Here is a 14855-nt window from a genome sequence, read left to right as displayed (position 1 = left end):
TTGTAGATCCTTGATGATGCGTTGGAGAGGTTTTAGTTGGGGGCTGAAGGTGATGGCTAGTGGCGTTCTGTTGTTTTCTTTGTTGGGCCTGTCCTGTAGTAGGTGACTTCTGGGTACTCTTCTGGCTCTGTCAATCTGTTTCTTCACTTCAGCAGGTGGGTATTGTAGTTGTAGGAATGCATGATAGAGATCTTGTAGGTGTTTGTCTCTGTCTGAGGGGTTGGAGCAGATCTTAGAGTGGCTATCCTTCAACAAAAAAGCTTCAAAAACAGACTCCAAGGAGAGACTGCTGAATTGGAATTAATTTGCAAACTGGATACAATTAACTTAGGCTTGAATAGAGACTGGGAATGGATGAGTCATTACACAAAGTAAAACTATTTCCCCATGGTATTTCTCCCTCCCACCCCACCCCCCACTGTTCCTCTGATATTCTTGTTAACTGCTGGAATTAGCCTACCTTGCTTGTCACCATGAAAGGTTTTCCTCCTCCTCCCCCCCCCCCCCCCCCGCTGCTGGTGATGGCTTATCTTAAGTGATCACTCTCCTTACAGTGTGTATGATAAACCCATTGTTTCATGTTCTCTGTGTGTGTGTATATAAATCTCTCCTCTGTTTTTTCCACCAAATGCATCCGATGAAGTGAGCTGTAGCTCACGAAAGCTTATGCTCTAATAAATTTGTTAGTCTCTAAGGTGCCACCGGTACTCCTTTTCTTTTTGCGAATACAGACTAACACGGCTGCTACTCTGAAACAAATGTATTTTAATAAACACATTGCAGTGTCTCTGAACAGAGAGGAAATAAGAAGCTGCCATTGCAAAGAATGCCACTGCCAAGATAGCTTATCCACCTGCTCTTCTCCCAAGATCCAGACCCTTCATGTTTGCAGCCTCCTTGTTTGTAAGGAAGTCCCCTTCTTTTATTCAGGTGGGTCATTTCAAAGGTCTCCCAAATTATCTCCTGAGCACATAACCCTTAATGCTGCAAAGAGTGACCACTCCCAGCAAAGTGGGAAGCAATGAATTCTGACACATCCATAGCATTACAATTAAACCATTGAGTAAAAAGGAAGTTATCCTTCCTCCCCGCCCCCCCAAAACCCCCTCTCCCCAAACCCTCAATAGTACTGTCAAATAATGGCAAATCTACCCTCTCTGGAGGGGTCTATGGAAAGAGTTTGTCCAGAGTAAAACTCCCACTGAAAGACACAAGCACCATTAACAGTTGTGAAGATGTTAAAATAATAATGATTATTTCTGGAGAGCGTTGTGGATATTCATGTTTTAATACAGATTTATTTACCAAAAAGAACCAGTCCCTGCAGTTTTCCTTTCAGAATACTTCCACAGTTCCTTATGGAATGTATACAATCACCTCTTCAGAAGTAAAACAGAACACAATCAATACTTTTGAGCTAATTTTTTTTTTTAATAAAACATACAAGCTGAACAGTTAACAATTCTCTTAATTTAATGACCGACAATAGAATCATCCCAATTCTCTCTCACACACACTTTGCTATTTTACAGTTTTTGAATCATTTTCAGAAACAAACACAACAATTATAAATGGGTTGAGGAAGTGGCCCAGCTTATAGCCTTAGACAGCTGCCCAACTTTATATTCTGGTCACTTTCCATACCACAGAATGGAGACATACCATCATTAAATAGAGCTTGGAATATAAAAAACACCTGTGAAATGATCCAGGACAAAATGTGACTGGCTAATTAACGTAATGGCTCTTGGTCTTATCAAGGAAGATACACGTGCTCAAGCCCAAAAGATCTTGGCCATGAGGGGTTGTTGCCCACTTAGTGTCAAACTTAGAGGTGGATGGGTTTCAGAGAGACAAGGTGGGTGAGGTAAAATCTTTTATTGGACCAATTTCTGCTGGTGAGAGAGACAAGCTTTCGAGCTAAACAGAGCTCTTCTTTGTCAGGCTGCCACCGACCGCTTCTATTTCTAGGCCATAATATTTCCCCCAATCTGAAATCTGCCTTGTGCTATAAGTGTTTGTGCAAAAATTACATGTAACCTTTGCCTATGAACTTGAGAAGGAACTACTAGGTTGCAGCAGTTTCAAGACTGCGTGCAGGGGAGAAGTTCTCTCTCTGGAACACTCCCAAACCTCTGCCATCCTGAGACCCCCACCTCTGGGATCAATTCAGTAGCATATTATGCTGTCATAATTTCCCTTTTAAAAACAAGCTGCTTAATGGAAAGTGAGCTGCCGTCTGTGGGACAAGGACATAATTCAGACATAAACTAACAGACTCAGGAAGTAAATGCATGTGTGGAGGCTGCAGGGAAGAACTGCTTAGCAGCAGAGAAATAGTGTTCCTCACGCAACGGTACCCCCTGTATGCAAAAAGTCATTAGCATTACTATCACCGGGACAGCTATCCCCGCCATTGCCTACTACCATCCCCCACAGCACAGTCAGAATGTAGCAAAGACTGCAAGGTCCTAGAAACAAGTCTTAGAATTTATCGGTAATTAAAACATTCCCAAGAATGAGAGAATTTAATTTACACCAGGGGTGGGCAAACTTTTTGGCCTGAGGGCCACATCGGGTTTCCAAACTTGTATGGAGGGCCAGTTAGGGGAGGCTGTGTCTCCCCAAACAGCCAGGAGTGGCCTGGCCCTCGCCTCCTATCCAACTCGCCCACTTCTCGCCCCGACAGCTCCCCCGGGATTCCTGCCCCCTCTAACCCCCCATTCCCTTTCCCCTGACCACCCCTGGACCTTCCACCCCTGACTGCCCCATGCTGCCCCATCCAACCCCCCCCATTCCTAGCTGTCCCCCCGGGACCCCTGCCCCCCACCCTCTGACCGCCCTGACCCCTATCCACACCCCCAAACTCCCCTGCCCTCTATCCAACCCGTGCTGCCTGGAGCACCAGTGGCTGGTGGTGCTACAGCCACACCACCCAGAGTACCGGGTCAGGCCACGGCTCTGCAACTGCGCTGCCTGGCCGCTCAGAGTGTTGCGCCAGCAGCGCGGGGTGCTGAGGCTGCAGGGGAGGGAGGCAGCAGGGGCTAGCCTCCCAGGCCAGGAGCTCAGGGGCCGGGCAGGAGGGTCCCATGGGTTGGATGTGGCCAGCAGGCCATAGGTTTGCCCACCTCTGGTTTAGAGACACGTCCCTTGGGAGTTCTAAATTGAAGTATCCCCTCACAGCTACTGTTCTAACAGGCTTCTCATTCCCAACACCTCCACAGTGTTGGGCAATGAAGGAAGTTTTACTGGGGTGACAGAAACAGGGAGCAGATGTTTCCTGTTTCTGGCCTGACTTCCATTTGATTTTTGCCATTGCTGCCTGTCACTCTCAAGGCAGAAGGATGAACTAAGAGTGCTAACACTTGCCCTGCTGTTTGGGGTCTGACAGAACTATAAGAATGGTCATACTGTAACAGAAAGATTGTCCATCAAATATGATGCCTCCAACAGTTTGCTAGTAAGGAAAGTGCAAACTGCCCATAATGCATCAAATAGACAAGACACTATACCATTTGGGCAAAGAGGAGACTTCCTCTCTGGTTCCAGCTTGGGATCAGTTTATATGCTGGAGCACAAGGACTGATCATCCTTGAAAATTTTATTGTCTCTAGTGTAGACAGATAATATTCAGATCAACTTTAACCATGGAGAAATAGCTTGACCCTCCATAACAAATGTCTAACCTTTAAAAATTATACTAAGCCATTTGTTCAAGATAGATCCTATGGCAGTGCGTTCTCTAGGTTAATCACAGGCTAACACTTGGCAATTTTTCAAATGAGGGTAGCTTGTATGGGTTTGCTTGCTAAGTACGTGTTAATATATTCCACATACACACACCAGCTGTAAAGTGGAAGTCCTGCAGATGGAGGTGTATGACAACCTATCCTACAGCACATTTTTTTCTGAAGAGGGTTCACATATACAAACATCCATTTTAGCTGTTACCCCAGTACATGGATATGCCAAATGAACAAACTGTTCCATCTTGATAAGGAAGAGCTTTGGGGATAGCAAAAACATAGTAAGGCCAGAAGATACATTTTCCTCTCCATAAAATGTCTTTTATATTGAATGGACTTCGTTTCTATGAGTATAGTAGAATACCTGAGATTTATACACACATATGAGAGGTGTAGTGATGGTAAGGATAGTCTAAGGCCCGGTCTACACTGGGGGAAGGGGGCGGGGGAAAGGGGAATTGACCTAAGATACGCAACTTCAGCTACGAGAATAGCGTAGCTGAAGTTGACGCATCTTAAGACGACTTACCTCGCGTCCTCACTGTGCGGGGTCAACTGCTGCCGCTCTTCCGTCGACTCCACTTCCGCTTCTTGCTGCGGTGGAGTACAGGAGTCGATGGCAGAGCGATCAATTTATCACGTCTACACTAGACGCGATAAATCGATACCTGATAGATCGATCACTACCTGCCAATCTGGCGGGTAGTGTAGACATACCCTAAGTCTTTAAATTAAGGAGACCATCCCATTGGCTGTGATCTGTGTCAATTCCCATTGAAATATTTTTCATTTAATGCAAAAATGTTTAGCTCCCTAAACCCTATGACAAAAGATTGTATTATATATTTTTTATTTTTTTTTAAGAAAAACATTTATCTTGCTAAGCGAAAAAGCCAGGCAGGGATCTTTGTTGCTCAATTACTTAAAGCCAACAACTAACCTCAATGGAGGTAGGCATGCCAGCCTCACAGGGGGAAAAACAGGCTGGATACATATTGTAGCCAGTATTGAAAGCAGTTTGCATTTATACTGGTGATTGAATCAAACTAAAAGAGAGTGTATTTAACAGAACAGGTGAGTCAGGTAAGGCACCCTTACACAGCAAGATTCTGCTCTATTCTTCTGTTAAGCAACCTCCATTTGAAAAAAGCATTTGGCATTTTCAGTAGATTCAAGCATAGAGCCTGTCCTGTATTTGTCTGTAATATAGAAATAGCTGCTGTGCTCCGCATTACTGTTGTGTATTGTGAAGGACGGACTAATATATCAGAACCTAGCATTAATCCCCTTCCCCTCAGTTATAACCCACACGCTGGCATTTTCCTTCAAGGCCTCAGGTTCATCTTAGCACTGGTCATCTTTTTTCTCTCACTGTTTTTTATACTCAAGTTTGCCTCCAAGCTGCCTTTTACAAACTGCCGATGTTGGGGAAGCTCTTCAGTTTCTCAGGGAAGTCATCTTTGTACAGGACAGGATCAGCACGATGCTCCACCACTTTCAGAGGCATGGTCCCAAAGACAGAGGCAAACTTATTGATGCATTCAGACCTGTGTGAAAAAGACAGCAATGTAACTAAGTGACCATGTCAGCTACTTACTCCCACCCCAAAATAACTAGTTTAAAAAGCGGCAGAGAGTCCTGTGCATTTTATAGATTAACAGACGTATTGGAGCATAAGCTTTCAAGCTTTCATGAATACCCACTTTGTCAGATGCAAGTTTAAAAAGACCTCAATAACTTTCTCTCATGTTCCTGGAAAGAATTCTCCACACTGGCTACTAGGAAATAGGAGAGGGAGTCTCACTACACAGAGGGTTTGGAAGAGGGCTAGTGCTCTTTGATTTATCCATTTAATCACAGTGAAGAGCAAGGGGATGCTGCCAGCAACACATGTGCACATGGAGGTCAGAGCTTCCCTTCTCCCTCCCCCTAGAATTCCAGTCATTCTTAAAGCAACACATGCTGTAAAGCAGAACAGATTAGCTGCCAACACATCTCCAAGTGCCACTGGTGGGTCAAATTTAACTCATAATGAAGGTTTTGCAAAAACCAAGCACTTATGAAACTGAAGACCTATGGAAATGTTATTTCTGTTTTTTAGACTCCATCAGAAATGGTTTTTCTTTACTAAATAAACAAACATTCCTCTATGAAATCAGCAGCATTGATTGTGCTTGGGATCCTAAAAGTGAAGCAGAATAAAAAACTACGAAGTGAAACTGACTAGTTTATCTGTCCATATGAAGCAAAATTGAACAGTAAAGCATCAAAATTAGTGAAAAATTAATTAGATTTCTGATCATTCTTTCACTTGTAATAATCTCAGGTGTCAGTAGCAGAGTAACAGGGAGGGTTATTTGTTTTTTTAAAGTGCATGATTTTTAACCTTACAGTCCCCCTTTAATCTCTTCATTGCAAGGCAAGGAATGGTGGAGGCAGAGTAAGGAAAACCTAGCTAATCTTATCTCAGCCAGTGTTTAACTAATTTTAGGTCTGTGTTTAACACAATAGTTTTAAAAAACTTCTGACACAAAGTCACAGCAAGTGAGCCTCCAAGATGCTCAAACGATGGAGAGCCATTCACAAAATAAAGGGTCACTGCTTCTTTTGCTGGTCACAAATTAAAAGAACAGACAAAAGAGCAGCAAGAATATTGGCTAGAGAAAGCAAGCTAGGACTGCTCCAGACAGTGGTGTGGTGCAAACAATCTCAGGGCAAGTCTCTCCTGCTCTCCACCCCCATGCTCATTTTCAACCCTTCTAAGGGTGAAGGGGTCATTCAGTCTCCAGGATAGCTTTCCTGAGCAGACTTGGCCAATCACACCAAGTGTGACAGTTTTGCAATGGGGACTGCTTCAGCACTACCCATCAAACTCTCAAGACTGGATTTCAAAAGTTAATTCCTCATCTTTTAAGCCATCCTCTAGCTCCCTGTTTAACTACAGTAAGAAAAAACAATTGAAAACAGAGTCAGAGTTTTTGAAAGTGCTACATTTCTGCACAGTTGTTTTCAACCTGTAATAGGCACTCTCGTACTAGCTTAAAAATGTGGAAAGGGTTTGAAGCTAAGCAGTGCAGACGATTCATGCTCTGCCCTCACCATCTTTTCCCCCCCAAAGGTGTTCAAATCCTTACAGCAGGAAACAAACAAGAAGGAGTTTGGAGGGTAAGATGGGAGCAACAGGGTGCATCACAGAACACCTGATAAATTGGCACAAATATTCTCTGCTCAGGAAAGGCCCAGGCTTGGAATAGTAACGGAACTGTAGGTCAGAACTGAGGGAGAAAGATAGAACCAGCTGTCCAAAATTTGGACTACTCAGGGCTGTGTAGGGCCTACTTAGGGTCCACTGGCAGAGAGAGGAATGTGGGGACTAGAGGAGTAGGACTAGAACAACATAGAGTGCAGCAGATTAGGATTTAGGGTCAAGATTTTCAAAGTGATTTTTAGTGCCTCAATTTTTGGGTGTCCACTCTGAGTCACCATCAAGGGCCCTGATTTTCAGAAAGTGCCGAACATCCACCCTCTCGCTAGTTACTTTTGAAAATCTTGGCTGGGGTGCGTAATCCAAGTTGTGTGTTGAAGTCCTGCAGATGGAATAGCACAGAGTTCCAGGAGCTAGATGGACTAAAAGAACCATGCGTGAGAAGTTTGCGTGAGAAGTTTGTACAACGGCTGTCCCTCAATGGCTTATGGAATACAGAGCCTTTCACTTCTAGGTTATGGTTTCAACTCCTGCCCAGACTAATAATGACTGAAAGTCATTGTAACAGCAACTGTTTGGTGGCCTGTGTGAAGTCAGTTAGTTGTCTCAGTCTAGTTCCCAATGAGCAGGTATCCACATCATAAAAGCCACTGTCACAACTGGCACTAAATGGCAGCCCAATAGCAAAAACCCAAACTGAATGGATCCTCTTCCCTCCAGAGGTCATCCACCTAGGTCAAAGATTAGGCAGAATGGCAGAAAACAGTGTAGGGAAATCTTATATTGCTGTGGCTCATGCTGTACTTATTCTGGGGATAGACTATTCAGGCTGCCAACATGTCACATGGAACCATCCTGAAAGCGGCTTCATTTTAAAAAGAAATTATAAAAGGAAAAATCCAAATTAAAATCCTTAATGAACTTTTACCTTCACTCACAAAAGTTACTTCTCAGCAAACATCAGAACAAGGCTGAAGAACAGCATTTAAAAAAAAAACGTAAACTAAAAAATGTGTCAGACACAAGCCATACAATGTGTCTATGGGGAGAAGTACCTCCCTAGCAGGGGAGCTTTCATCCCCTGCATGGAGCTGAACAGGTCCAGCTTGCATTCTGCAGGATCTGCCAATTCTGGATAACACAAAACAACACAGACACTAAAGCATTAAATATTTTATGCTAGGAAGCCAAGAAAATATAGTAGGTTATCTCATACAGAGGGGCAGGTGTTTTGGCTGGCAGCTTTCATAGCTCTGCACATTTAAATTAACACATGCATCTTTGCTTCCAAGAATTATTTCATTTTTTCCTTATTTTGCCAACAACACGGAATTGTGCTCAACATGAAATTAAGTTAGTGTGAATTGAAAAACAAGACTTCAGCTGGCTTTGGCAGATTGGATCAGCTTTCTGGCCAATCAAGCCTTTGAATCAGTTCTCTCCCCTGTAACCAGACCTAATTTTAGCATAACCTCTCAGATAAGAGAAAAAGAGTTCAGTTTTCATCATCTAGTCACTCCTTTCTCCCTGCTGAGACTGCCAACAATGGGCCCACAGATGGTTTTGCCGGGTGATCATCTGTCCTCAAGGAATAGGATGAAGATCACCAACTCTTTTCACATATCACTAAACAGCCACCTCCTGGTATCTGTGGGTCACTGTGCTGGTTTTGAAAAAGAAACCCCAAAGCAAAAACTCTGTACTTCCATTAGTAGCCCTGTACACCATCCATTTCACAACAATAGATTGATCCCCGGTCATTTGGCCCTGGTACTAACTCAAATGCTAAGACCAACGTGTGCATTCCAGGGACTCAGTAATCTGGTATGCAAATGGACCTGTTATGGAACACGGTCATATATCCCAGGGCATCATTCTGGGCCCTGGATATTACATAGTTAACTATAAGAATTGTTCTTCAAAGTTTCTTGTTGACATGGGCACCTCTCTCATTTAGATTCTCTCTTAACCTAACAGAAGACAGTTTACATATCTGACCAGTGTCTGCATGAATTATAGGTATGGATGCTAAGCCCTGAAACCAAAGCAGAGTTCTATCCATTGCTAAATTAATGGGCACTTGCACTGAGAATCCTGTAGTTTATCATCACATTAAAACAAATAGGTAGCTTATGGGATTCCATAAAAAACACCTGCAAGTTTTTCAGCTAGCGCCCACTAATTTCAAATTGACAGTAGTAACATGGGACTACATGGACTCTGACAGTTGGTCAGTCGCTCACACCTCTTACAACAAGTAATGGTTTATACTGCTGGAGTCAGGTCAACCTAAACAGTAAGGGCAATCTTTAAAATATAAAAATCAAGTATGACTATATCCCAGTTTCAGAGTAGCAGCCGTGTTAGTCTGTATTCGCAAAAAGAAAAGGAGTACTTGTGGCACCTTAGAGACTAACAAATTTATTAGAGCATAAGCTTTCGTGAGCTACAGCTCACTTCATCGGATCCGATGAAGTGAGCTGTAGCTCACGAAAGCTTATGCTCTAATAAATTTGTTAGTCTCTAAGGTGCCACAAGTACTCCTTTTCTTATATCCCAGTTGTGTATCACTGCAGTTCTTCTCCAAGGCGCAGTTGCTAAATTCCTCTAGATGGATAATCAAGTAGTTTTATAAACAAGTTTGATTTGTTATTACTTTCTGACACTTTCTCCAGCTTAGTTATCTCCACCGGTAGAAACTTAAATGTGGGGAAGAACACAGTTTGAGAGTATACTCACTAAACTGTCAGTAACATTTTACTTTGTGGACACCAATATTGTTACATGATAGACAACATATCCTTTTGATAAAATTATAATGTTATTTGGGACAGAGACTGCATTTTTGCTATGTGGTTTTTAAAGGAACTAGCATAAAACCACAGATATACAAGCCTGGAAGAGACCTGAGAGGACATCTAATCCAGCCACTTGATCTGAGGAAGGACCAAGTGTATCTACATCATCCACAACAGATGTTTGTCCAATCTGTTCTTAAAAACCTCCAATGATGGAGATTCCACTACCTCTTTTGGAAGCCTAGTCCAGTGCTTACCTATCTTTATACTTATAACATTTTTCCTAATATCCAATCTACATCTTCCTTGCTCCAGATTAAACTAGTTATTTGTTGTCATACATTCAGTGGATACAGACAACAATTGATCACGGTCCTCTTCATAACAGCCCTTAATATATTTGAAAAAAAAAACAAAACAAAAAAAACTTAGGTTCCCTCTCAGTCTTCTTTTCTCAAGACTAAACATGCCCAGTTTTTTTTAACCTTTCCTCATTTGTGTTGCTCTCTTCTGGACTCTCCCCAGTTTGTCTACATCTTTCTTAAAGTGTGATGTCCCAAACTGGACACAGTACCCAGCAGAGGCCTCACCAGTGCCAAGTAGAACGAGATAAATACCTACCACATCTTACATATTACATTCCTATTAATACACCCCAGAATGGTATTTGCCTTTTTCACAACTGCATCACATTACTGGATCACAGATTGAATACGAGTCAACATAACCCCTAGATCCTTTTCTGCAGTAGTACTGTCTACCCAGTTATTCCCTATTTTGGAATGGTGCATATGATTTTTCCTTCTTAAGTGTAATAGGGTCCTGGCCCATAACAAACTCCTAGGTGTTACTGCAATACAAACAACTACTAAATCCATGTAGTCCATTCCTCAGACAATACAGGATTGTTCCCTATATTTTCTAGTGCTTCATCTAGTTTACGATTAAATTGCCCAAGGCTTCCATATTCCTTCCTTGAGAAATTATTCTATACAACAACAGATCTCACTGTTAGGAAGTACTTCCTGATTTTCATCTGACTTTTTCCTTTTCTTAATTTAATCCCTTCTAGAGTAATATATCCTTGTAGCACTGTGAATAACTCATCTCTATACTCGGTATTTACACTCTTCAGTACCTGAAGACTGTTATATCTCCATTTAGTCACTATTTAGCAAAGCTGTATATACTTCGCTCTTTTAATCTCGTGTCACAAAATCAATCCTTCCAGCCTACTAACCACTTTTGCAGCTATTCACTGAACTCACTTCAATATGTCAATATATTTCTAGTAATGAAGAGCACACAAATGAATGCAGTGTTCCAGGTGCAGTCTCATCAGAGCAATGTGGAGAGGGTCTGTAGATGTTGTAGTTATAAGTGCACTCAAAATATCTACAGCTAGACAATTTCCTTCCTGTTTCTTGACTTGATGCCCCTGCAGCTAAGACTTCCATTGGCCTATTTTACTGCCCTATCAGCCACAAACACGTCTAATTTGTTGTTTACTATCATCACTAGTATAGGTCTCCAGCAGCATTATTGCTTCCATTGTTTCTTCCTCCCATGAAGGGGAGGCATGTGTGCATTTCAGATTATTTTTCTCCAGATGTGTTTGTGACCAAATGCATTATTCTGTGCACTTGACAAAGTGAGAATGACTGATAAAAAGTAAGCCTGAACATAAAATATGCAGCAGTATAATTGATCTTGGAAGGAAGGAACATATATACTAACCACCCAGCAGACTATAGCCATGAGGCCTGCAGAGGAGACACAACAGACTAAAGAGCTCATAGGACATGCCTGGGAGTCTGGCTAAACTCCAAACAAATAATTAAGAAGTATTATTTTATTCTCAGAGAGCCCTTTATATACAAGCATCTCAAAGCACTTTACAAAAGGTAAGTAAATATTTTCCCTGTTGAGAAGTTGAGGCACAGAGAGCTTTAGTGTCTTTCCCAAAGTTACAAAACTAGTCAACTGCAAAGTGCAGAACAGAACTCAGATGTCTTCTGATTCCCAATATTTTGCTCTAAAACCTTTACAAAACTGTCTCTCCAAATACATATCACCTTTCAGAAATAATTCTCCCCATCATATAATGTTGCAACCACTGTTAAATAGCTGCCATGTTCAACCACACAGGTGACTGCACTTCAGCAGGAGAAGTGGACTTTGGGATCTTTGGAGGAAAGAGACTGTATAAACATCAGTTATTACAGCATCAATAACACTTCCCCTTTATCAGTCATTTTTATCCTTGTTAGCCAATTGCTCTCTGACAGTTTATCGACTTCCTGTGTTTTTAAAAATGTATGAACACTCATTACATTTAAATTTCCATCATAAAATGAAAAATTTGTATAAAAACGATTGTTGGCAACCTAAATTTCGTACAATCTATGTGTTTTACAACTGAGCTGTTGAACTGGGTGCCCTTTCAAAGCTCTTCCTTTAAACAGATTACTTGTCACTACAGATCATGTGCAGTGTGCCCTATTACCCATTGTAGGAATCATCCCATATGTGGGTTGACCAGATTTAGATAGCAATTTCAGAGTTCAGGAATATGGGCAGTGGACACTTTTAGTCCTAATTTCAGGCAGACCTAGAAACTGGCCCTGGGAATCACAGTGAGGCACCCTCAGCAATGAAAGGAGGCCCACTCACCTTTCCACCATGTGTGTCTGGTCCAATGACAATCCATCTATGGCTGTGCACTCTGGACATTTAAACTTCTTTCGTGGGGTCACCTGCACAAAGACACGACAGACATCATTGACAGAAGGGATATTAATCCCCTTGGTTGGAAAGTAGAGCAATGCCTCTGAACATGCCTGCAGTGTAAGTCGAGCCCTCTCAAAAAGTTTAAAAAAGCCATGCCATTCCCTCATTCAGCTCCATCTGGCCCGGCTAACTGCAAAATTCACAGGGGCCCAATAAAAATGGTTTGGAGGGGTTTTGCCTTCTGTAACTGAAAAGTGGTGGCGATGACAAGCTCCTTAATTCCTGTTTAATGACTGTTTTCTCACTGCCAAGGTCCCTGTATAAACACCATTTGTTCTTGCAGCCATAACAGTGATGAAATATAGCTTCCCATACTTCACCGTAACCTTAATCCAACAGACGCTCTTTTGCTCACTTGAGTTAATAGCTGACTGGCAATCTCTGCAAGACTCTCCCAATTGCATTGAGGTGCCAAATTACTCTACAGTGCCCTTGTACAGCTCAAAAACTTTTTCAGAAAAAACACACACTTTATCTTCTAAAGACTTTTCTAGGAAACACAGCCACCAGTCCCGGTAAATGATGATAGACAGGCGAGAAAGCGGACCTTGCTAATTGAAGTAATGCCTGGCAGCCTCTAAATCTCATTCCAAGTTGACACACTTTGAAATGATGATACAGAGTGAATGTCCAGACCCTGAAAACATGTCGAAATATGTCAGGAAATTAATTCAGGGATAAAAAGTTCATTTAAAACTGATCTTGCAATTAACATTCTTGCAATTAACATTCCTATAAATCAGCTGTTGCCAGTCAAGATACACAGGGTGAGGATAGTTGGAGATTTTTTCCTCCCAGCAAACTCAACAAATATTTTTTTATAATTTAAACTTATCCTCTCTGTGTAGGCAGCCACAGTGATCAATAGTCAATCCTGTGTTCCCAATTGGCATGCTAGTCTCAATGAACTGGGCTATTCCTATTGTGGAAGGGAAACACGAATCATTCCAGAGGTAAATGAGAGGAAGAAAAGCAGATAAAGGAGGATATTCAAAACCGACTAAACTGAATTCACATATCAGTTGTGACATTTTTGTATTAGAGAGATACATCACATAGAAGTTGCTGAAAATCAGACCTTAATAACTGCTTTGCCAGTAACATTTGCCACTAGAAAATTCATGGCGATATCTTCACAATTCATGTGGGCGTCCCACCCAGTTCTTGATGTCTCCAGGCATTTTGTAGGTGTAAAGGTAGTTAAAAATACTGCAGGATAGAAAGGTGAGGGAGAAGGGAGAAATGCAACTTTAAATACATTTACAGTGACTGCCTGCAAAATATTCCAGTTATTGGGAACAGTAGACAACTAAGGAATGGAATGTGAGCAAAACCCGATCCTCACAGTCTAGCGGTTGGAGCTGCATTTGTGACATTTCATCTTAAAAGTGAAAGAGTTGTTGCTTCCTTTTAGCCAGTCCCAGCTTTAGCCTGCTAGGCATACAAAGATGGCTCTCTATTTGTGCACAACAACTATGCCTTCTTTGCCACACCCCATGTGTAGAAAAAGGAAATATTTCTGCATTTGTTTTTCTTCTTTTAAAACTTTAATTGCAATCCTATATTCACTGTGCAGTAACACGCCCCACAAACTTATACTATTTAATTGTGTTTTTTCTACAAGTTCCCCAAAACAGTTCTAGACAGAATAGTTGTTTCTATAGCAAGAGCAGGAGAATATAGCTTTAGGAAGGTCTGCAACTGGTTTTTAAATTGCTCTAGAAACTGTAACCATAGCCTCACAAAATGAACTCCAAACAGAGCTACAGATGTGGACAAAAACACACCCCATCCTTTTAAATATTTAATATGGTGTATTGTTGGAGTCTCTTCTGCACCTCCAGGCACCTTACTTGCTCTTAGGGTGCCTGCACCTTCTCACTTTCTAAGACTGCATCAGGTAATATTTTGTGCCTCCACAAAAAGGTGCATAGAGGCCATCACTGACAACAGACAACAAAGAGGGAAAGGGGTCAAACATTAGAGCCAGATTTTCAAATGGGCCCAGTTTATTCTCAGTGGAAGCTGCTGAGCCCTTCTGAAAATCTGGCCACTTTATTTAGATGCCTAAGGAGAGGAGCATCTCTTCTGAAAATATGGTCCTTTATTTACAAACATAATTGCATTGCCATAATTAGGATAAGATTGCAAGGGTGGAGTGGGGGTTGAGAAAGACATTTGAAAGTTCAAGTATAAGTCAGGAGTTTCCCAAAAGTTGTATATTAAATTGCAAGCTCTTCAGGGCAGGGACCACATCTTCCTATACATTAGTACAGTACCTAGCTCAACGTGGGCTCTATCTGATATAAAAAAAAA

The 14855-nt window shown here is 41.8% G+C and overlaps 1 protein-coding gene across 1 annotated transcript in view; it reads right to left on the bottom strand.

Moving 5' to 3' along the window:
* Positions 1–1407: 1407 nt before the first annotated feature.
* Positions 1408–14855, bottom strand: part of EXT2 (exostosin glycosyltransferase 2) — a 94067-nt gene continuing 80619 nt past the window's right edge. Inside the window, 5 exon segments of the mRNA XM_038405950.2 lie at positions 1408–5293; positions 12423–12505; positions 13618–13692; positions 13694–13748; positions 14133–14137. Coding sequence (XP_038261878.1) covers positions 5155–5293; positions 12423–12505; positions 13618–13692; positions 13694–13748; positions 14133–14137 — 357 coding nt within the window. The 3' untranslated portion in view covers positions 1408–5154.

The sequence above is a fragment of the Dermochelys coriacea genome, chromosome 6, assembly GCF_009764565.3.
Source record: "Dermochelys coriacea isolate rDerCor1 chromosome 6, rDerCor1.pri.v4, whole genome shotgun sequence".
NCBI lineage: Eukaryota > Metazoa > Chordata > Testudines > Dermochelyidae > Dermochelys > Dermochelys coriacea.
The sequence above is the reverse complement of the archived record's forward strand: the minus strand, read 5'-3'. Positions and strand labels throughout refer to the sequence as shown.